This window comes from Pocillopora verrucosa, chromosome 6, assembly GCF_036669915.1.
Source record: "Pocillopora verrucosa isolate sample1 chromosome 6, ASM3666991v2, whole genome shotgun sequence".
Lineage (NCBI taxonomy): Eukaryota > Metazoa > Cnidaria > Anthozoa > Scleractinia > Pocilloporidae > Pocillopora > Pocillopora verrucosa.
Window position 1 is genome coordinate 14,006,686 of NC_089317.1, and position 24,358 is coordinate 14,031,043.

The 24,358-nt window shown below is 38.3% G+C and overlaps 2 protein-coding genes and 2 pseudogenes across 2 annotated transcripts; 3 read left to right on the plus strand and 1 right to left on the minus strand.

Annotated features, from left to right (window-relative positions):
- Positions 1–249: 249 nt before the first annotated feature.
- LOC136281890 (uncharacterized) lies at positions 250–7,571 on the plus strand (annotated as a pseudogene).
- LOC136281603 (uncharacterized) lies at positions 1,718–5,189 on the plus strand (annotated as a pseudogene).
- Positions 7,572–19,097: 11,526 nt separating the features above from the next.
- On the plus strand, positions 19,098–22,254 carry LOC136281891 (uncharacterized). Its single transcript, XM_066168927.1, has 3 exons — positions 19,098–19,218; positions 20,259–20,767; positions 20,810–22,254. The coding sequence occupies exons 1-3, from the start codon at positions 19,098–19,100 to the stop codon at positions 21,305–21,307; spliced, it is 1,128 nt and encodes a 375-aa protein (XP_066025024.1). The 3' UTR covers positions 21,308–22,254.
- LOC131773104 (uncharacterized) lies at positions 22,076–24,053 on the minus strand. The gene is made up of 2 exons (XM_066168618.1): positions 23,670–24,053; positions 22,076–23,127 (listed from the first exon to the last, which is right to left on the minus strand). Exons 1-2 carry the CDS (start codon positions 23,683–23,685, stop codon positions 22,379–22,381), a joined length of 765 nt encoding a protein of 254 aa, XP_066024715.1. The 5' UTR covers positions 23,686–24,053; the 3' UTR covers positions 22,076–22,378.
- Positions 24,054–24,358: the final 305 nt, after the last annotated feature.

The window sequence follows — 24,358 nt, forward strand, 5'->3', positions numbered from 1 at the left end:
GGGTGGAGGCATGTCTTCTTCGTATTTCGTCTTGTTTTTTGTAACTCTGTTGCCAAAGTGCTTTCGTCTTCTTAGACCTACGTTTTAACGGCTTTTTGTGATGAGTTACGACGACTTTTACAGTTGCGAAGACCGTTTTTCCTTGCGCTTTTTACTCTGACACCATGTTTGTGTTTCACAGTGAACACGCCATTTTGTGAAAAGCTTAACCACGTTTATTTGATTGACACTTTATACAAACCGGAAACTATGGCGAACACCGGAAGTTTGCGTATCGTGAAACAACTTCGTTTTTCGAAGCAAAACCTAAAGGGCGACTACAAGGTGGGTGCGTATTTTATAATTATGCGTTGCCTTCGCAGAGTGATGAAGTAAACTTCTTATTATGATTCACGGCTACCTCTTTCTTTCTCCCCAAGTCTTCTTTATGCTTAATTGATGAGACAACAGTTTACAATTCACTGTAATACGCTTACACACATGTATACAATGCTGAGAATCGATTAAGTAATCTTTTTGAAATCTCGATCATATGCGCATGCAATGTTTTGTAAATATACACTGAATCACGCGCTTGTCATTTTACTTTTTATTTTAGCTACATGCAGTGGAGGCCTCAATGGTTCCCGATCATTGTCGAATTTACGCGCTAAGTGACCCGAGCAATGCTGAATTTCGGGACTCCTGCGACCATCTCCACAATGAGTCATATGAGCAGTGTTATGAGCTACAGGAAGTATTGTGTACCATAGAAGACGAGTGTTCATGATGATATCATTTGCTGGAAAGCCCATCAGCTACGTTCAGTCCACCAAGCTGAGGCGAAGCATTCAGTTTTAGCCAAACTCGACAGCCGATCGGTGTTGTTAGTCCAGGACTGGGCAATGAAATAAATGCCCCGAAAATATCGAGAGGCACAGTCAGATTGGTTTGCAAAGCAAGGATTGCCATGGCACATTAACGTTGCCATAAGACGGTCAGAGGATTCTGAGCACTTTGAATCGCAGACACCTATTCACGTATTTCAAAGTTGCGCCCAAGACAGTGTGACTGTGGCTTCGATAATGCTTGACTGCTTCACTACCCTGAAAAAGGAAATTCCAGAGCTGGAAATGGCTTATTACAAACAAGATAACGCTGGCTGTTATCACAGCGGAAATTCAATCATCTCAGCTAAGCTGGCCGGTGATGCCATGGGAGTGGCTGTTGTAAGAAACGACTTTTCGGACCCTCAAGGTGGAAAGGGGGTATGTGATCGCAAAGCGGCAACAATCAATGGGAAGGTACGTTGGAAGGTACGTAAACGAAGGCAATGATGTCATCAACGCTCAGTTCAAAATAGCCATTGAATCTGGCCAAGAAACCACAGGAGAGAAAGCAAGTTATGTTGCTGCCAAACCGTCAACATCTTTAATATAAAATGGGATGGCATAAGCTTACTCAACAACTTTGAGTACGATGAAAGTGGCGCACGAGTGTGGAGAGCATCCAATGTGGGTTCCTATGAGGTTCTTTTACGGACAAAATATCGAACATGGATACATTAATGTTTTGTTTAATTACGTTATTGTTATGCGTTATAATACAAGTCTTAAAATAAAATAAATCAATTTCATCCGGAATGCATCGATTTTGGATGTCATACATCGATGTTGTGCAGCATACATCGCTTTCCTAGCTCATTCACGCGTGACCTTATATAACTAAAAGATATTCGATGAAACTAAAAGATGAGGAAGCGGAAATAGAAATGACCGGAAGTCAGATTAAACAAGAAGCCCCGGAAACTAACCCTTTCAAAATGGCGGAAATAAAGGCAATGTTTGAGAAGCACTACGCAAGGTGTACGGATTTGGCTGCCCAACTTTGAAGAATTTTTTACGTCTTTGGGTAGGCTACTGGAAAGTACAGAAGGGCAAAGGAACACTGCGTCCTACGACTCAGCTGAATTTTTTTAAGTCGTCGTTTACGAGAAACGAAAGAACTCTTGTCACTTTGACTCTAGGAATAGAAGAAGCCTTCCCAAACGAAGTTGAGGTGATCCCTGATCTAAACGAACTTGTTTTTCTTATGAGCGAACTTTCAAGGGACTTTGACAAAATTTTCGAGGACTTGCAACGTTCTACGTTTACTGCACCATCGTCACTAAACGATCGTCTTTCAACTGTGGCAAGGAACGGTTTAGATGGCAGACCAAGGCTACAGATCTTACAGCAAGAGCTGCAAACTCTGCACAATGACGCCGATTTTCGTTGGGCTGATATCAGAAGAGTTCTTGGAATCTCCGGAAGAACTTTGCGCCGTCGAAGACATAAATTTGGGTTGCCAGTTGGTGGGAGAGAATTTTAGTGATGTCTCCAACGATGACCTTGACGAATATGTGAGGGAAATTCTTGAAGTGACACCAAGCGCTGGTCAACGTCTGGTTGAAGGGGACTTAAGGAAAAGGGGCTTCCGAACCCAGCGCCATCGTATTCAGGATTCTATTCGAAGAGTGGATCCGGTTCTTCGCACTTTAAGAGCAGCGCAGCAGATAATTCGTAGAGTGAACAGTGTGCCATGCCCCAATGCGTTATGGTAAAGTAAACGAATTCTTTGAAGCGCTATTTAGTTAACACTACCTTCTTTCTAACGAGTCTCTGTTTAGAGGGGTCTCCATTTTTAACAGGCCCCCCTACACCATTAGAGCCCACCACCCCTCTTTTCAAAATAGTTTGTTATTCCTCTAAGGGCAACACCCCCCTGGGGGGACTCCTGTATAAAAAGGACAGGGATGCTTGTTATACTTTTTAGGGTTTAAAAATGCAGGTTTGGTACCTCTTATGGTGGTCAGTTCCAAAAGGTCCACAGCACGAGCTTTTGTGCTATCTCTTACGTAGGGTCTTGAACAGAAAAAAATGTCAGCTAGGGTTAACTGCGTTGTTTCAGAATTGTTTCCTCTTAGAGGTGAAAAGCATATTAAGCTATGCCCATAAAACAGGATCTTGGTACTTTTTAAGGGTTCTTTTCAAAATTTGCGACAAGCACTCCTTTCCTTTTTATATGGGAGTTCCCTCCACACAGGGGCAACACTGGTTTTAATTATTATTTTTTAATTATTATTTTTGTTGTTGTAATTATAATTATTACCACTATTACTCAGATAGGCAAATTTTACTTTTTTTACATATCATATTTAACCTAACTTATATGTGATAGTGTAGTGGAACAAATGTCTTCATGGTGTCCAACAGGCACATTGGTGGCAACCACAAACTAATCCAGCCATATAAAATTGTAATTCATGGTGGTTTAGATGGTTTTCAAGAATGATAGTGTTCCTTCAGGCATCAACCAACAACAGGGCTTTAACTGTACTGCTGTATTTCCAGTCAACTGTTGAGCACTACAATTTACCATCAAGAGTTCGGAGTGATCTTGGAATGGAAAACATAGAAGTTGCTCACTTCATGCTGCAAGAAAGAGGTTTAAATAGAGGCAGCCACATCACTGGAAAATCTGTTCATAACCAGAGAATAGAGCATCTCTGGTGTGATGTCAACTGGGTTATTGTGAGCCATTTTTTGAACATTTTCCTCTTTCTTGAGCACAGTGGGATTTTACATCCAACAGATGAGGTGCATCTGTTTTGTATTCATCTAGTTTACATTACACTGATTAATAATGCCATTAACCAATTTATCAGTTAGTGGAATAATCCTCCTGTAAGCACACAATGCAATTTCTCTCCCAATCAGCTCTGGATACAAGGAATGCTACATTTCAGAAATTCTGGGTATAAGGCTGTGACAGATGTGACTGCCAGCAAGGCTGTCAATTTATTCAATCTTTATGGCATTGGTGAAGAAGGCCCTGTATCTTACATGCAGAGTGACTATGCAGTTTCGGTACCTGACACAATTACTACTCTGACACATAACCAAGAATTGTCACTGCAAGAAGCTAAAGATGCAGTCTTCCAAACTGGTGATCATGATGGAATCATAGCTTACCAAGTGGTATTGCAGATTGCCTCTTTTTATTTAAACTGCTGTTCATGATTTACTGTATTAACTACATGTACTTGGAATGAACTCTTAATACAGTCAGTATAAATTAGTTACTGCTATACATGTTAGTGTAGGCGCAAGAATTTGTACTATCATTTTTTGTTAGTGTTGGTGTTTCATAGTTTCGTGTTAGGTGTTTATTTTCTCGTCTTCCATTAGTGTCCTTTGTCAGTTACCAGTTTTGTACTTGTTATATTTATTTGCATATCGTATATATATTGGTTGCGCGTAATTTATTTGGTTAGTTGTCTAGTTTGTGAAAATTACCGTTACATATCTAGCTCTGGGTTTCATGTTTTCGTCTTTGGGTTGGTCACATTCGTCTTGTAAGTATCCTTGTTTATCTCGCTTTGTCGTTTTCCAGTACTTTCACTCATACGATGTAAGTTATTTTATGCTCATTCGCGTGTTTGTAATTTTGTCATTTTCAGTTACCGTATTCAACAATGTGTCAAGTTTGTTCTAGTAAAGTTTGAAATACGTGTGATTAGCGTTTGCGGCTATAGTTAGTATGCCAAGAATTAAATTACTAATGACAATGTAAATGGGAAACAGTAACAATAATCAGTTATAATCTCAAATCTAACAGCCTTACTAATACAAAGGGGTGTAAAACTTTGAATAGCTGGGAAAAAAATACATGATGTTATGGTGGCATAATGTACTAGATGCTTCATAGTATAAACCCTTTAACCTGAGATCTAGCCTTGATTTGCAATCACTCAAAACAATATTGCAAAACAATATTGCATGCATAATGGCTATTGCAGAGAAGTTTATACCCTTGTAAATGAGCTTGTAATTGTTGTCGAGTTAAGTATTATTTCTGTTACGTATTAGTCTTTGTTTTTGTATTAGTGACGCTTCGATATCATATGTCAGACCTCGTGCGTTGTCGTTTGCGGTAGGTAGTTTAACAAGAGAGCTTATTGCGAGTGTTTCTGCGTTCATTGCGACTCATTCAGGCGTTACAGAGAGGACAATCGGTAAGCGACCGTATTATTGTATTGATTTCCTTGTTTTCTTTTCCTGTTACCGAATGTTGCATTGTTAGCTGTGTTTGCGCTCGTGTAATTAATATGTATTCGTGTCATAAAATAGTTATTTTAGTTTCAGTCCTTTAGTATCGCTTAGACTAGGTTTTTAATTGTATTTTAGTTTGACGGTTTTGGACATCAAGTCACAATTATTACGAATAAACTACGTTTGGAATTATAGTTGGTCTTTGGTGTCTCGAATCAGTATTTCGCTCGATGTCCTCGCATTAAATCCTGTGCATCTTTAGAACATTCCGACGCTGTTTCGACGCCTGGAGCTATAGAGCTCTTGTAAGCTCTTTTTGTTGGTGTTGAGTTTATCATGCTGTTAACGAAACAGTTAATACGCTGAGTAAGTTGAAACTGGAACTTTGAACGTGGAACATTTCCTAAGTAACCTAAACGGATTTGAAAATTTTATTATTTTATGTGAAGGGTCCACTGGCATATTTCCCTTGGCCACTGATTAGGAAATTAACAGAGATTTTGTATTAATTTGAGCAGTAGAAATTTCTAGCAATAAAGGAGCAAAACATTACCATAAACATATGTAAAGTCATGGATAATTGTAACAATTACAAAGATTTTTTTCCTTAAAACCTCAAGTTACGCCCTCCCTTATTCAATCTCTTAGTGGTTATGATTCTATGCGTTTTTTTTATGTCATATGAAAAATTATGAATAAAAATGGTTTGTGGGCCCAAGAATAACACAACTGTTAACTGAAAGTAAGATAAGGAAGGATCATCCTTTCATGTCTATATCTTGCCAAAACCAATTTTGCCATAAGCAATACTCTCATTCAATAATTCTTCTGATATCAGCCCAACAAAACCGGGGTCATTGTGAAGAGTTTGCAGCTCTTGCTGTAAGATCTGTAGCCTTGGTCTGCCAACTAAACCGTTCCATGCCACAGTTGAAAGACGATCGTTTATGGACGATGGTGCAGTAAACGTGGAACGTTCCAAGTCCTCGAAAATTCTGTCAAATTCCCTTCAAAGTTCGTTCATAAGAAAAACAAGTTCGTTTAGATCAGAGATCACCTCAACTTCGTTTGGGAAGGCTTCTTCTATTCTTAGAGTCAAAGTGACAAGAGCCCTTTCGTTTTCTCGTAAACGACGACTAAAAAATTCAGCCGAGTCGTAGGACGCAGTGTTCCTTTGCCCTTCTGCACTTTCCAGTAGCCTACCCAAAGGCGTAAAAAATCCTTCGATGTTGGGCAGCCAAATCCGTGCACCTTGCATAGTGCTTCTCAAACATCACTGATCATCTGCCTCTACTTCCGCCATTTTGAAAGGGTTAGTTTCCGGGGCTTCTTGTTTAATCTGACTTCCGGTCATTTCTATTTCCGCTTCCTCATCTTTTAGTTTTATTGAACATCTTTCAGTTATATAAGGTCACGCGTGAATGAGCCAGGAAAGCGATGTATGCTGCATAACATCGATGTATGACATCCAAAATCGATGTATTCCGGATGAAATTGATTTATTTTATTTTAAGACTTGTATTATAACGCATAACAATAACGTAATTAAACAAAACATTAATGTATCCATGTTCGATATTTTGTCCGTAAAAGAACCTCATAGGTTCCGGTAAAGTAGAGCCTTTGGCCAAGTTCGAAGGAGTCATGAAGTAGCCCGAAAAATTGGAAATCCTAGACTCGCCATCGCAGAGTCCAAGTGGCGCTCCGACGTTCAAGATTGTGAGACACCGACATATTAAGGAAAGCTCTGTCAAAGCAAATTTCTCAACTGAAAGCGAAAACCGAGATCGAAGCTGTATTGGGGAATATAAGCTAGATGACATGCTTTTCCCGTGTCCAGAAGAAGGATGTGTAAAAGCCTACAGTCGCTTTGCAAACCTCCAGACACACCATGATACTGGAAAACACCAAATGATGCTCGAACATGAAACTCTCTACGATAAAGCTAAAAGAGAATATTCTTCCAAGCTGACGGAGGGACGCAGTCGAATACCAAGCGTTCAAGTTGCTGCATAATCAAAGAGTGACGGCTTGCCGCCTCTTCCAATGGGTTGGGCCTTGAAGACAATTAAGAAAAAGGTGCGTTTTACAAGGAAACAGACCGAATTCTTAACTGACCAATTTCAAAAAGGGGAGTATAGTGGGCGGAAAAGCGATCCACAGGAAGTTTCGAAAACCATGAGCCTAGCAAGAGACCAAGCGGGGGGACGCCAATTTCAACCTGATGAAGTCCTTACGTCGCAGCAGATTAGTGGCTTCTTCAGCCGTCTTTCAGCAAAGAAGCGATTAGAAGTTACAGCCGCCGGTAACCGAGCAAAAGCTAGTGAAATCTCACAAGTGGACATGGAGAGCGTCGACAAGGACGAAATTTCCGCCGAAGCTGAGAGTCATCTATCTGCAGTGTGTGCAAATGTGATGAGAAATGTGGCTATTCAACATCCGATTGTATCTTTCGATCTAAACATCTGCGAACTTGTACAAAAACACTCACAACTTTAAGAGTGGATAGGCTAAGAGATATGTGCATCGACCTTGGGCTGGATATTTCTGACATTTCACCTCAGAAGAGTAAAAAGCCATTCATCGCACGACTCACACAATTAGTCCAGGAGTGTACCTGCTCTTCCAAGTAACTGAGCTCTGAACGTTTTACGAATAACTGATCTGCTGATTATAAAAGCGGTGCGTGTATTATTTACATGAAGGCGTTGCGTGACAGCAGAGTCCTACATATCGGATTTCAGTCACTCGAGCTCACCACTGCTTGTGAAACCTCCTTATCTTTGGGGACTATATATAACGGCGTAATATGCGACTAACACAGTCTATATACCATAAGATTTTACGCCACTAACCCAGTCGGTGATTAAATTATAATAAATTAAAATATAATTAATTTATATTACTGGCGTAAAATGTTACGACATCTTCGGCCTTTCGAAATTAAGGCAAAGGTGGCCTAGAATAGCTTGGCAAAAATACATGTGGTAGTGTCTCAAAGTTTACAATAACACTACCAAGAAGCCTTGAAAGATAGTTCTTTATGATGTGGGTTTTATTTCTTTGGGACCTTTGACTATCAAAAGATGACCATCAGCCGAATTTCGGTTAAATTACCATGACGCCATAATGAGACGGTAGTTAGATAACGGCGTAATATGTGACTAACACAGTCTATATACTGTAAGATTTTACGCCACTAACCCAGTCGGTGATTTAATTATAATAACTTAAAATATAATTAATGTTTATTACTGGCGTAAAATGTTACATATATATATATCACCGACTGGAAGAAATTACGCCGTTAGTTACTGGCGTAAAATCGTACATATAAAACAACCGACTGGAAGAAATTACGCCCTTAGTTACTGGCGTAAAATCCTACAAATAAAACAACCGACTGCAAGAAATTACGCCGTTAGTTACTGGCGTAAAATCGTACATATAAAACAACCGACTGGAAGAAATTACGCCGTTAGTTACTGGCGTAAAATCGTACATATAAACACAACCGACTGCAAGAAATTACGCCGTTAGTTACTGGGCCGGCGTAAAATCGTACATATAAAACAACCGACTGCAAGAAATTACGCCGTTAGTTACTGGCGTAAAATCCTACATATGAACACAACCGACTGCAAGAAATTACGCCGTTAGTTACTGGGCCGGCGTAAAATCGTACATATAAAACAACCGACTGCAAGAAATTCCGCCGTTAGTTACTGGCGTAAAATCCTACATATAAACACAACCGACTGCAAGAAATTACGCCGTTAGTTACTGGCGTAAAATCGTACATATAAAACAACCGACTGCAAGAAATTCCGCCGTTAGTTACTGGCGTAAAATCCTACATATAAACACAACCGACTGCAAGAAATTACGCCGTTAGTTACTGGCGTAAAATCGTACATATAAAACAACCGACTGCAAGAAATTCCGCCGTTAGTTACTGGCGTAAAATCCTACATATAAAGCAACCGACTGGAAGAAATTACACCGTTAGTTACTGGCGTAAAATCTTCCATATAAAACAACCGACTGCAAGAAATTACGCCATTAGTTACTGGCGTAAAATCCTACAGTTAAAATAACCGACTGCAAGAAATTACGCCGTTAGTTACTGGCGTAAAATCCTACATATAAAGCAACCGACTGGAAGAAATTACGCCGTTAGTTACTGGCGTAAAATCGTACATATAAAACAACCGACTGCAAGAAATTACGCCGTTAGTTACTGGCGTAAAATCCTACATATAAAATACCCGACTGCAAGAAATTACGCCATTAGTTACTGGCGTAAAATCTTCCATATAAACACAACCGACTGCAAGATATTACGCCACTAGTTACTGGCGTAAAATCTTCCATATAAACACAACCGACTGCAAGAAATTACGCCGTTAGTTACTGGCGTAAAATCCTACATATAAAACAACCGACTGCAAGAAATTACGCCGTTAGTTACTGGCGTAAAATCGTACATATAGAGCAACCGACTGGAAGAAATTACGCCGTTAGTAACTGGCGTAAAATCCTACATATAAACACAACCGACTGGAAGAAATTACGCCGTTAGTTACTGGCGTAAAATCCTAGATATAAAACAACCGACTGGAAGAAATTACGCCGTTAGTTACTGGCGTAAAATCCTACATATAAAACAACCGACTGGAAGAAATTACGCCGTTAGTTACTGGCGTAAAATCCTACATATAAAACAACCGACTGCAAGAAATTACGCCGTTAGTTACTGGCGTAAAATCGTACATATAAAACAACCGACTGGAAGAAATTACGTCGTTAGTTACTGGCGTAAAATCCTACATATAAACACAACCGACTGGAAGAAATTACGCCGTTAGTTACTGGCGTAAAATCCTTCGTATAAAACAACCGACTGGAAGAAATTACGCCGTTAGTTACTGGCGTAAAATCTTCCATATAAACACAACCGACTGCAAGAAATTACGCCGTTAGTTACTGGGCCGGCGTAAAATCGTACATATAAAACAACCGACTGCAAGAAATTCCGCCGTTAGTTACTGGCGTATAATCCTACATATAAACACAACCGACTGCAAGAAATTACGCCGTTAGTTACTGGGCCGGCGTAAAATCGTACATATAAAACAACCGACTGCAAGAAATTACGCCGTTAGTTACTGGTGTAAAATCCTACATATAAACACAACCGACTGCAAGAAATTACGCCGTTAGTTACTGGCGTAAAATCGTACATATAAAACAACCGACTGCAAGAAATTACGCCGTTAGTTACTGGCGTAAAATCGTACATATAAATACAACAGACTGGAAGAAATTACGCCGTTAGTTACTGGCGTAAAAACCAAGATGCTATGGAACTGCTCCGTATTGAAGTAGAGAGAGAGGAGGAGGGCCCGAGAGATGAAGGTAGAGAGAGAAGGAGGAGAGAAAGAGAGAGAAGCAGACAAGAGGATAGAGAAAGGATAAGGCGAAAGAGGGTCGAGGAACGGCGCAGAGAGACAATTGTTCAACCACGACAACCTTTACAGCAACTTCCACGTCGGTAGTTAGATAACGGCCTAATATGTGACTAACACAGTCTATATACTGGAAGATTTTACGCCACTAACCCAGTCGGTGATTTAATTATAATAAATTAAAATATAATTAAATTATATTACTAACGTAAAATGTTACATATATATATATATCACCGACTGGAAGAAATTACGCCGTTAGTTACTGGCGTAAAATCGTACATATAAAACAACCGACTGGAAGAAATTACGCCGTTAGTTACTGGCGTAAAATGTTACATATAAGACAACCGACTGGAAGAAATTACGCCGTTAGTTACTGGCGTTAAAATGTTACATATAAAACAACCGACTGGAAGAAATTACGCCGTTAGTTACTGGCGTAAAATCGTACATATAAGACAACCGATTGGAAGAAATTACGCCGTTAGTTACTGGCGTAAAATCGTACATATAAGACAACCGACTGAAAGAAATTACGCCGTTAGTTACTGGCGTAAAATGTTACATATAAGACAACCGACTGGAAGAAATTACGCCGTTAGTTACTGGCGTAAAATCGTACATATAAGACAATCGATTGGAAGAAATTACGCCGTTAGTTACTGGCGTAAAATGTTACATATAAGACAACCGACTGGAAGAAATTACGCCGTTAGTTACTGGCGTAAAATCGTACATAGAAGACAACCGATCGGAAGAAATTACGCCGTTAGTTACTGGCGTAAAATCGTACATATAAGACAACCGACTGAAAGAAATTACGCCGTTAGTTACTGGCGTAAAATGTTACATATAAGACAACCGACTGGAAGAAATTACGCCGTTAGTTACTGGCGTAAAATCGTACATATAAGACAACCGATTGGAAGAAATTACGCCGTTAGTTACTGGCGTAAAATCGTACATATAAGACAACCGGCTGGAAGAAATTACGCTGTTAGTTACTGGCGTAAAATGTTACATATAAGACAACCGACTGGAAGAAATTACGCCGTTAGTTACTGGCGTAAAATCGTACATATAAGACAACCGCCTGGAAGAAATTACGCCGTTAGTTACTGGCGTAAAATGTTACATATAAGACAATCGACTGGAAGAAATTACGCCGTTAGTTACTGGCGTAAAATCGTACATATAAGACAACCGACTGGAAGAAATTACGCCGTTAGTTACTGGCGTAAAATCGTACATATAAAACAACCGACTGCAAGAAATTACGCCGTTAGTTACTGGCGTAAAATCGTACATATAAGACAACCGACTGGAAGAAATTACGCCGTTAGTTACTGGCGTAAAATGTTACATATAAGACAATCGACTGGAAGAAATTACGCCGTTAGTTACTGGCGTAAAATCGTACATATAAGACAACCGACTGGAAGAAATTACGCCGTTAGTTACTGGCGTAAAATCGTACATATAAAACAACCGACTGCAAGAAATTACGCCGTTAGTTACTGGCGTAAAATCGTACATATAAGACAACCGACTGGAAGAAATTACGCCGTTAGTTACTGGCGTAAAATGTTACATATAAGACAACCGACTGGAAGAAATTACGCCGTTAGTTACTGGCTTAAAATCGCACATATAAGACAACCGACTGGAAGAAATTACGCTGTTAGTTACTGGCGTAAAATGTTACATATAAGACAACCGACTGGAAGAAAGTACGCCGTTGGATATATTTTTAACCTTTTAGTTTGGTTTTACGATTTTTCAAATCTCAAATACGCAATATAGCATGGCACGTTAAAATACGAAATATCCCTTCGAGTGTTGAACATGTCTCAATAGTGCGAGAAGTGAATTAGAGAAATTGTTTTCCCATAAATTAAAATGAATTACATACAAAGGGAAACACCAAACCATTTCCTTTGTGTACGAATTACTTTGTATCCAAAGCCTCGGCGTTCACATGTCAAAATAACATGTTGCACGTGTCACATTTTTGCGGAAGGTCTTCTAGTACTTCCTCGCTAGTTGTTTAGTGAAAAGGGAATATTACATGGCCGCATGGAGATACGAGTGACTCTCTCTTAATGAAATGGTAATCCATTCTAATTTCGTTGCAAAAGATACAACTGTTATTCAGCCGTAGACACTGTGGAATTTTGAAGGGTCACGTGGTTGTTACTGCTATTGTTATAACAAAAGTCTTTATTTCCTTGCAGAGAGATGTTACAACTGTGGAAAGGTCGGACACATTCGGGCCCAATGCCGAAGTCCGAAGCGTCGCCGAACAAAAGAATACAGAGGGGACAGTGACGTGGGTGCTGTTCACTACCACTTCCACGGCACTGTCCGAAATCTAAAAATTTCGAAATAAAGAGTTTTTTGAATGTGAAATGTGTCATAATGCATTCTGCCTAAATCCAAATAGCAGGGGATAACGTGGGTAATGACTGGTCTTGAAAATGCGAACTGGAACGATAACACATCCTAACACACACTCACACACACACAAAAAAAGCAATACAAGGCATTCGAATTCAAAGTAAACTTTAATCATTTTTTTAAAGTTTATGGTAGAAGCACATCTACGACTCTTCAGTAAGAAAGTTGTAACAAACGAAATGCCCGTATAAGCTGTCCATACCTTGTCCCTTGTCAAGCTTAATTAAAAATTTGTCGCACCTCTTACTAAGGTGGCCTCGCTAAAACATAGAAAAAAAAAATGAATATACCTTCCCGCTAAGTAATTTTTCACGCCAGCCGCAAACGGCGTAATTTCTTCCAGTCGGTTGTCTTAAATGGAACATTTTAGGCCAGTAATATGGAAGATTTACGCCAGTAACTAACGGCGTAATTTCTTCCAGTCGGTTGTGTATATATGTAAGATTTTACGCCAGTAACTAACGGCGTAATTTATTCCAGTCGGTTATCTTATATGGAAGATTTTACGCCAGTAACTAACGGCGTTATTTATTCCAGTCGGTTATCTTATATGTAAGATTTTACGCCAGTAACTAACGGCGTAATTCATTCCAATCGGTTGTCTTATATGGAAGATTTTACGCTAGTAACTAACGACGTAATTTATTCCAGTCGGTTGTGTTTATATGTAGGATTTTACGCCAGTAACTAACGACGTAATTTCTTCCAGTCGGTTGCTTTATGTGTACGATTTTACGCCAGTAACTAACGGCGTAATTTCTTGCAGTCGGTTGTTTTATATGTAGGATTTTACGCCAGTAACTAACGGCGTAATTTCTTCCAGTCGGTTGTTTTATATGTAGGATTTTACGCCAGTAACTAACGGCGTAATTTCTTCCAGTCGGTTGTTTTATATCTAGGATTTTACGCCAGTAACTAACGGCGTAATTTCTTCCAGTCGGTTGTGTTTATATGAAAGATTTGACGCAAGTAACTAACGGCGTAATTTCTTGCAGTCGGTTGTGTTTATATGGAAGATTTTACGCCAGTAACTAACGGCGTAATTTCTTCCAGTCGGTAGTTTTATATGGAAGATTTTACGCCAGTAACTAACGGCGTAATTTCTTCCAGTCGGTTGTCTTTATATGGAAGATTTTACGCCAGTAATTAACGGCGTAATTTCTTCCAGTCGGTAGTTTTATATGTACGATTTTACGCCAGTAACTAACGGCGTAATTTCTTCCAGTCGGTAGTTTTATATGGAAGATTTTACACCAGTTACTAACGGCGTAATTTCTTCCAGTTGGTAGTTTTTTATGGAATATTTTACGCCAGTAGCTAACGGCGTAATTTCTTCCAGTCGGTAGTTTTATATGGAAGATTTTACGCCAGTAACTAACGGTGCAATTTCTTCCAGTCGGTAGTGTTATATGGAAGATTTTACGCCAGTAACTAACGGCGTAATTTCTTCCAGTCGGTGATATATATATATGTAACATTTTACGCCAGTAATATAAATTAATTATATTTTAATTTATTATAATTAAATCACCGACTGGGTTAGTGGCGTAAAATCTTCCAGTATATAGACTGTGTTAGTCGTATATTACGCCGTTATATATATTCCCAAAGAGTTTTTTGAATGTGAAATTTGTCATAATGCATTCTGCCTAAATCCAAATAGCAGGGAATAACGTGGGTAATGACTGGTCTTGAAAATGCGAACTGGAACGATAACACATCCTAACACACGCACACACACACACAAAAAAAAGCAATACAAGGCATTCGAATTCAAAGTAAACTGTAATCATTTTTTAAAGTTTATGGTAGAAGCACATCTACGACTCTTCAGTAAGAAAGTTGTAACAAACGAAATGCCCGTAGAAGCTGTCCATACCTTGTCCCTTGTCAAGCTTAAATAAAAATTTGTCGCACCTCTTACTAAGGTGGCCTCGCTAAAAAAAAATAGAAAAAAAATGAATATACCTTGCCGCTAAGTAATTTTTCACGCCAGCCGCAAACGGCCTTATTTTCTTCCAGTCAGTTGTGTTTATATGTACGATTTTACGCCAGTAACTAACGGCGTAATTTCTTCCAGTCGGTTATGTTTATGTGGAAGATTTTACGCCAGTAACTAACGGCGTAATTTCTTCCAGTTAGTTGTCTTATATGTAAGATTTTACGCCAGTAACTAACGGCGTAATTTATTCCAGTCGGTTGTCTTATATGGAAGATTTTACGCCAGTAACTAACGGCGTTATTTCTTCCAGTCGGTTGTGTTTATATGGAAGATTTTACGCCAGTAACTAACGGCGTAATTTATTCCATTCGGTTGTGTTTATATGTAAGATTTTACGCCAGTAACTAACGGCGTAATTTATTCCAGTCGGTTGTCTTATATGGAAGATTTTACGCCAGTAACTAACGGCGTAATTTCTTCCAGTCGGTTACGTTTATATGGAAGATTTTACGCCAGTAACTAACGGTGTAATTTCTTCCAGCAGTCAGTTGTGATTATATGGAAGATTTTACGCCAGTAGCTAACGGCGTAATTTCTTCCAGTCGGTAGTGTTATATGTACGATTTTACGCCAGTAACTAACGGCGTAATTTCTTGCAGTCGGTTGTGTTTATATGGAAGATTTTACGCCAGTAACTAACGGCGTAATTTCTTGCAGTCGGTTGTTTTATATGGAAGATTTTACGCCAGTAGCTAACGGCGTAATTTCTTCCAGTCGGTAGTTTTATATGGAAGATTTTACGCCAGTAACTAACAGCGCAATTTCCTACTTTGTGTATTCATGCAAGCATCTCTAAAATTTGTTTTTTTAGACTGCTGATAACAGAAAAAAAATACACCTACATCTAAAAGACAGTGCTAATATAATTGATCTTCATATGCTGTAGGGGCCACTTCTCTTAATTTCTGCCCTCTTGCCATTCTTGTCACATACTCCATGTTGAAAATAGGCACACATAACATCTCTTGTGATATTCCAAAGGTTCCAAATTAGGAGAATGAAAAGACAAACTCGGAAAACTGAAAGCGAATATTGGAACAAAGCATGCATTAAGTAAAACAAAACTGAGGATTATAATATGTAGCTCCCTGAAATTGTGACATTTTCCAACATATAAGGGTAAGAAACTGATGCTATCACAAAGCACAGATTTTGTTGTGAGTTTATTTGCTACAGTAAAAGTCAATTGAGACAAACTCTGAAGGGAAAGACATTGAAGACAAATTTTTTTATCTATCACTTGGCACAAAATAAAATGAATGTAAATAATCACAGACTGTAGTTTTTTTCTACCTTATTTGATCATAAGCAAGATAGAAGGATTCCAATAATTTGAAAACCTTCTTTGATTGGCAATTAGTTCCATGACTTTCATGTTTGATTCAGCAGTGATACTGTAGGGAGATGTAATATGCCAAATTCTCTCAAGTGTTAAAGGGTTACAGTCCTTACCAACACACCCCCCCCCCCCTCCAATCTTTCCCTACAATGCCCTCCTCCAGTGAAGCTCCAATGCACACTGCACAAAATGCATCCCACTGAATATACTGTACATGCATTGCGAAGCAAAAATATAGCTGCACATATATTGAATTGCTTTCAACTAACCATTGGAGTGGACTCATTATGGAATGGTTTCGTATGAAATTGGTGTGTTAGAGATGTCAACTAAACGAAATACCACGAAGTGCGAACACTATTAGAACAGGATGGTATCTCTATTTGTCGCATGATCTTTACTTCGAAACGAAACTTCTATCATATATTTCGAAAACATTTTCCAGTCTCAAGTTTTGCCAAGTCATCAAGTGAGAAAATAACAGCATCCTGAAAGGGTCGAGTGGGCCTAAACTCCCTCAATTTCGCCTCCCGATGTCAGCTACACCATAAATTAAGTATAGAGTTCAATATATATACGTGTCTTAGCTTACCTGTTCTTCCGAAATTTCAGAAATGACAGCTTGAACAGCACTCGCACATGCGACTCTTCAAATATCCAACGTTCTCTGTTGAGCGTGCGTAGATATCAACGACTAGTTTCCAGATTCTACTCCGCCTTCTCTCTTTATGGTTGAGAATTTATATTGTCATCTCAATTAATAACACCAAAATTATCTTGTTATACTCCCACACAGAAGCAGCACCGCAGTTTCTTTAAAAACGCACCCCTTTATTCATTTGTCTTTTAATCGCTGTGACCACTAACTCTTGTCTCACTATTTTTCAATCCGCAGCTTTTTCGACAGTGGACCATGCAAAGCCTTTTTCCCCGATTCGTTTACGCCTAGAATTCCGTTTAACCATTATCACTTTCGCAAAAACCTGGTTTTGTCGCCACATCAGTTTTATCGGCCGTTGACTTCAAGTTATACCTAAGGCCCCGTAAAGAGTTACAAAGCAGACGTTTAAGCGTTAGCTCCTCGTTAGAGCGATGATCATCCAAAAAGCACCTTTGCGGCAACTTTCTGACACCCCTTTTAAAGAAAAAGTTGACAAAGATCTCACTTCCATTAACCAAAACATTGTAAAAGCACGATTTACGATCTTTTAGCTAAACAATAATTGCCGGCCACTGCAAAAAAAATCACCATAACCACTCCTAGAACTTCTTTAATTTACTTTTTACTTAAAATCCTCAAGCCTAACAACCTAGATCGACCCATCGTCTCGGCATGCAGTCGCTTCATTGACGACTGTATCGGCGCTACCTCGTCTTACAGAGAGGAGTTAACTCTTATTTATTACCGCGGTCAATTCCTTTCGCCCGGTTCTAATATATATCTGGGAAATGTCCAACAATTATTTGTCTCTTTTTAGACATCAAAGTTTCAATTGAAGGGAACGGTTTATGCTCTAGCGTGTATTTCAAACATACAGACTCACAATTACATGTTGTATTCATTTTAGCATCCATCACATGTCATGTGCACGCATTAGTGTGCATGACCGATGTTGTTTTTCCTCAAACTGTGCATTACAGGGTATATGATGATGGTTAAGTATTTGAAAAAAAAATTTAAAAGAAACAGCTAAGACCCTGGAGAGAGAGAGACCTGCGTGACTGATCTAAAGTCGTTAAAAGTCACGTTACATCCTATTAATTATTTTATCGCTTATTTTATCCCCCAATTGTAGCACAGAAATACGCAAAAAAATTATCGGCAAGTACCGCAAAATGGGGAAACAAAGAAAAAAAGTCGCCAAACACCGCAAAACTTCAATAGCGAATCGAAACTCCATGTCATGCCGAAACCCTTCCTCTGTATGTTTAGTTTACCGGAAATAACACGGAAATAACTGTTAACAATATTTTCATGAACGTCATGTAAGTTCGATCATGTTTCCGTCATCCATCATAACACGGGTATATTACGAACCAACTGAGCTCCCAGTTGGCTTTTCAGCTCAGTTTGGATATCGCAGAAGTCATGGGTTTAAATCCCGTGGAAGCCTGAATTTGTTTCAAGCTCTATTATCCCTATTTCTAATGTAGTGTTTATTGGTTTTAATTAAAAAAAATCTCAGTATTGAGGACAATCCATATTAGGCAGACTTCGATTTCACTGTATTTGCGACTAAAATGGAAGTTTCAACTATTTTGTTTTTTAGGAGGGCGGGTTGGATTAGGAGTACTAGATTTAAATTGCCCAAAAGTGAAGGTTTCAATTCTTTTTTTCACTTTTTCACAGCTGGTTTTTATTTTATCTCCCGTTACGTTGGAAGGCATGTAACAGCAGTAGTGGGTTCTACCCTCAACTTTTCCTCAACCTTCAAAGGTGATGGGTGTTTATCCCTTACTTTTGGTTTCTCGACATCCCTTAATGCAATAGCAGAGCAGGATAGAAACAAGCTTGTAGAGATATAGCCTGATGGTTCCATCTCGCCATATAGTGAAAGTTTTACAAGCAGTTGGGATAAGTGGACAAATCCTGGTCAGGTGACTTCGACGCTGAATCCAGTGTCAAGCAAACGGAAACAACTCAATTCATTAATTTAGAAAAACCAAAAATTGATTACCCATCTGCTGGTAAAAGTCACAACGAAGGATTATCTGTGAATACAACTTCCACTTCAAGAGGAATACCCACATTAGACATGAAATGGCTGCAAAATGGAGCCGTGTTAACATCTACGAAAAAAACCGCCAGCTTGAAAACCAGTCAATCTGGTAGCAATGAAGGATATGATGATTTCCACCTTACTCTAATCGTCATCTGTGAGTATTGAGCGTTTTTCATCAGTTTCTTTAATTGAGAGGTTGTTTACCATTTACAATAAAATTCGGCTATATCCCGTTGGGAAGTGCCATTCGGGATGAGTGTGTTCCATTTAATTGAAGTCTTATTCGTTTTCAGACCCCTCTCTGTTGCTCTATCGTATCGTAAAATATACGATGGCCCACAAGGGACTCGCTGCAAAGAAAAAGAAACGCTGCAAAGAAAAAACAATCGCTGCAAATAAAAAAGTGAACGCTGCAAACAAAAAAGTGAATGCTGCAAACAAAAAAGTGATCGCAACCTTTTTTAAATTATTTGTTTGCAGCGTTCACTTTTTTGTTTGCAGCGTTCACTTTTTTGTTTGCAGCATTCACTTTTTCGTTTGCAGCGATCACTTTTTTGTTTGCAGCATTCACTTTTTTGTTTGCAGCAATCACTTTTTTGTTTGCAGCAATCACTTTTATTTGCAGCAATCACTTTTTTTTATTTGCAGCGATCACTTTTTTGTTTGCAGCATTCACTTTTTTGTTTGCAGCATTCACTTTTTTGTTTGCAGCATTCACTTTTTTGTTTGCAGTATTCACTTTTTTGTTTGCAGCATTCACTTTTTTGTTTGCAGCATTCACTTTTCTGTTTGCAGCATTCACTTTTCTGTTTGCAGCGATCACTTTTTTGTTTGCAGCATTCACTTTTTTGTTTGCAGCATTCACTTTTCTGTTTGCAGCGATCACTTTTTTGTTTGCAGCATTCACTTTTTTGTTTGCAGCAATCACTTTTTTATTTGCAGCATTCACTTTTTTATTTGCATTTTATCTGCTTTTGTAAGTTTTCTCTGAATTGTGTACCCATGCAATATTCTTATTAATTTAAAAAGTCATATTAAATGCAATAAAAGCTTGTGCATGTTCAGTCAAGAAATACAGAGACACCTGTATAGAATAGTAGACAACATGATACAAGAAGAACATTGCTAAGATCAGTTTTTAAATGTACATTCTGCAGCAGTTATTTATTCATAAATTGATTAATTTTTTGATAGGTGCAGATGCTGTAGATGTTGAAGCTCTTTTAACAGAGGGCCCTGTTCAAAAGATAATTCTGTATAGGGCTTTACTTAAGGATAATTTGATTGAAACCTTTAAGGATCCTACAATACTTCATGTTAATCTAGATGTGACCTTTATTGGCAGCAATGGTAGGGAGGAAGAGGGAAAGGGGGCTGGTGTTTTACGTGATGCATTATCCACTTTCTGGAATCAATTCTTTAACTTACTAACAGTAGGAGCTCAAGAAAAAGTGCCTGCTATCAGACATGATTATCAAAGAGCTGAATGGCAAGCAATTGCCAGAATTCTAATGTATGGGTACATAAAGGAGAGATATTTTCCTCTTCCATTGTCACAAGTTTTTGTTGCATTATGCCTTTTTGGTGAAGAGAGCATAACAAGTGATTTTTTGCTTTCTTCCTTCCATCTATACATTTCAGAAGATGAAAGGGAGACTCCTGAGAAATGTCTTAAGGAAAGTTTTGATGATGATAATGATGACGTGTTTGATTTTCTTTCTAATTACAAGTGTTATTGAACTCCCACAAAAGAAAACATATTGCAGATTGTTTCTGAACTTGCTCACCAGGAAATCATTCAGAAGCCTCGATATGTCACAAATTGCTGGGCACCTATTTTGAAACCTTTGATTGCTTTCCCAGATTTCCAATCTCTTGTAACTCTAGAGAATCTTTATGACATTAAGAGGCCTACTGCCAAAAAGATTGTGAAATTAATCAAATCAGAGCCAGTAACTGACCAAGAACGACAGTGCCTGGACCATTTTAAAAAATATATCCGTTCATTACAGGGAAGTTCGTTGTCAGTGTTCCTGCAGTTTATTACTGGAAGTGATATCATAAGCTGTGATAGCATTGAGGTGACATTTTTGGCTCTTGAGGGCACCTCTCATAGACCTGTAGCACATACATGTGGACCACTACTAGAAATCCCATCATCATACCAGTCATACAATGAGCTGTCAGAAGAATTCAGTGAATTACTGCAAAATAAAGAGGCATGGCATTTCAATATTGTTTAATGACATTGTGCAGTGGTCAAATTTTTGAGTGTTTTCAACCCTTTAACTTCCATTAGTGATCAAGACAGAATTTATCTTTACAATATCAATACAATGTCAACCAGATAAGTGTTGAGAGTAAAGAAAAATATCAATTTGGGGATAATAAGTTGATCCAATACTAACTTCTCTGAACTAACATTATAAGAATTGTATAGTTGACATTTAGGAGAATTACAAATTTGATCTGTGAGTTAAAGGGTTAAAAGGTTTTGAAATTTTGTATGTTGAGTTAGGCTTTACCTTAAATGGCTCTTAGAACTAAAGAATTTTAAAATAATTTACAATGTTGACTACTTATAAAAATATATCAAGGAAAACAATTTTTTGTTAAAATTCTTGTCAATTTGTTAAAACATTATATTACTCACACATTTTTGATCAATTTGAGTTTAGTTATCTTGGTGGTGTTGTTGTTTTTGTGATAAGGTCAATCAGAAAAATAGGTGATTGGGTGTGGACAGAAAAACAGCAAAGGGTTTCCCATTCTTTGTCATGTGAAGACAGTGTTATAAAAATTGGTAGAAAAACCAGTGACAATTCATGTTTATATTTCAGCCATTCGGTGACATGTTGATTTCTGTCAAGGAAGCCTTTCCATTGTCCATATCTCAATAATCCCCTGGAATGCAAACTGACTGCTGTCCTCTCCCACTGTTTGTGGCTTTAAAAAATGTGATCTATAGAACAATATTGATAACCACAAATTTCAAGTAATGTTTATTCATTCATATGTGCCGATCAAAGCTTTTACATGTCAAAATGTTACACCTTGGTAGTATTGATTGTTAATACTGTAATAAAATTATCAAATTGAATGTAATTTTCAGACTTTTGGATGGTGGCCTTAACATGCATGCTAACTGTTGTGTTGATGAAACATTAAAAAAGTTATGCCAATTTTACAACGTCATCTTTAGTTATTTGATTCAATAGACTGATCAGTGACAAGCCTTTGAATATCACATTCAATTCACACAGGAATTGCTTCGCTGTAGAAGAAATGTCCCAAGTCATTAATTTTTTTTTCAGTTAATCATTCTGCAATTCCGTTATGTGTTGATATAATCTTACGGCCTCTCTTGGTGTACTAGGGTAAACCCAGCCTTTAGTTTCCAAAATATATTCAAAGTATTCAAGGTAGATATTGTCTTCCCTCTCACTCTGGCAATGTACATCCATATCCTCTACTAGTTGTTCTCGCACAGAAACTAGACATTCTTCATGTCTATGATATTCTGGTAGGAAGTACATAACATCTGGTACCCCATGAACAGAACTATATGGAGACTTGGAAATCTTGTGACTATTCCAATGATCTTTCACTTTGTCCAAGTCATCCTGAAGAAGCTTTGAAAAACAGAACCACAAGCACTCCATATGAAGAGTGTTTCCCACACAAAGCAATCCATAATCAACCATGTCCTTGAAAAGGCTTATCCACCAGTTTGATCTATTTCGCCTGAGAAAGGACCACCACCCTTCAATTCGTTGATTTGCAGGTGATGAGCAGTATCTATGAGACTTCACACCTGCCAGTTCATCTTGATCATTGGTACGAAACATGCAATGAATAGAAGCTGCAATACCGTTTTCTGAGCCACAATCAGTCACCAGGAGCAAAGGGCAACCACCTAGTTCCTTTACTTGTTTTAAGTAGAAGGCTGCAACTACTTTAGGGTCATTGTTAGACCGGGTTACTTCTAACCATAAAATTCTTCTACTGAAGCCATCCACTGCACCATGAATAGGGAAACCATAAGGTTTGAGTTTGTCATATCCTAAAAAAGATAAAATTTGTAAATTAGAAATCTAAGTAGATAAGTCGTCTAAACAACTAATCTTGAAGTGGAAAGGGCATGAGGCTAGATGCAAGATTTTACATTCCTACATGTACATTTACAATACACCACTATGATTTACGAAGTAAAAAACAAATGAAAAGACAGAGGGGCCGCAGCCAGGATAAAACATCTGGCAAAGTTTCCGCACAGCCCCATACTTCATTATGCATACAGTCCTTTGTTAGAAGAAAACAATAGCGCAAACAATAGATTATCTTTGGGACTATTCGCTTTGTTTTCAAGAAGTTGAATTTTTTTTTTAAGTCTTTACTCAAACCTTCAAAAAATCGCCGTTTCTTAATTGAAAATTGCGCCTAATCGAGCGCTGATTCAAAATATGTAACAGTCAAATAAAAAATTACTATGCTTTATGAAATCTATAAATCAAAACAGCTTAAATTCCGCCTCATATTAGCCTCAAAATTGTTGTTTTTGAAAGCAAACATTCATAAAACGATGAAAATAAAATCGATGCTCACCTTTAAAGTTGTTCATTGTCGTTGTCGTTTTTCCTTTTCCCTTTAATAGTAGAGTTGCTTATTTTTCTCTCTTCATTGAATGTTTATTTTCATCGGTGGTGGTTGTGTAGACAGGCACCAGCACATACAGAGGCACGAGGAGCTTAGTTTTTTTTTATGTCTTTCGAACATCATATACTTTGGCGATATGCTCGATTATATTTCCAAGAGGATCTTCTCCATATTGCTTACGCCACAACCACTCCTGTAGGTAGCAACCGAAGAGATCTTTGGATATTCCTGTACGAGTTATACTTCGTTTGATTCCCCACCGTGTATTTTCAATGCGCTGAGTATGAGCGCCTGTCTGGGTCTACGAAGTTTAGGCTGTGGTTCACTGTGAGATGGTTGTAGCCCTCGTCCTGTAAGCAATCATAAGCTTTCCACATATCGCTCATCACGCATATTCCCGGCAATATTTGAGCGCGTATAACGGGTATGAGCGTATCTTTATCCCTGCACTCTACCGGTACAAGGAAGCAGGCCTTGGTTTCACGGAAAATGCCATCAAAGACCCACTTTCCTTCGACGTAGCGACCGTGGTGATACATCTCATTTCTTCGTGCAAATTACAACATGTTTTAAAGGTGAGGAAAATTATTTCACTGTTAATTTTTGGAATTTGAATAAGGTATTAGAGATATAATTTT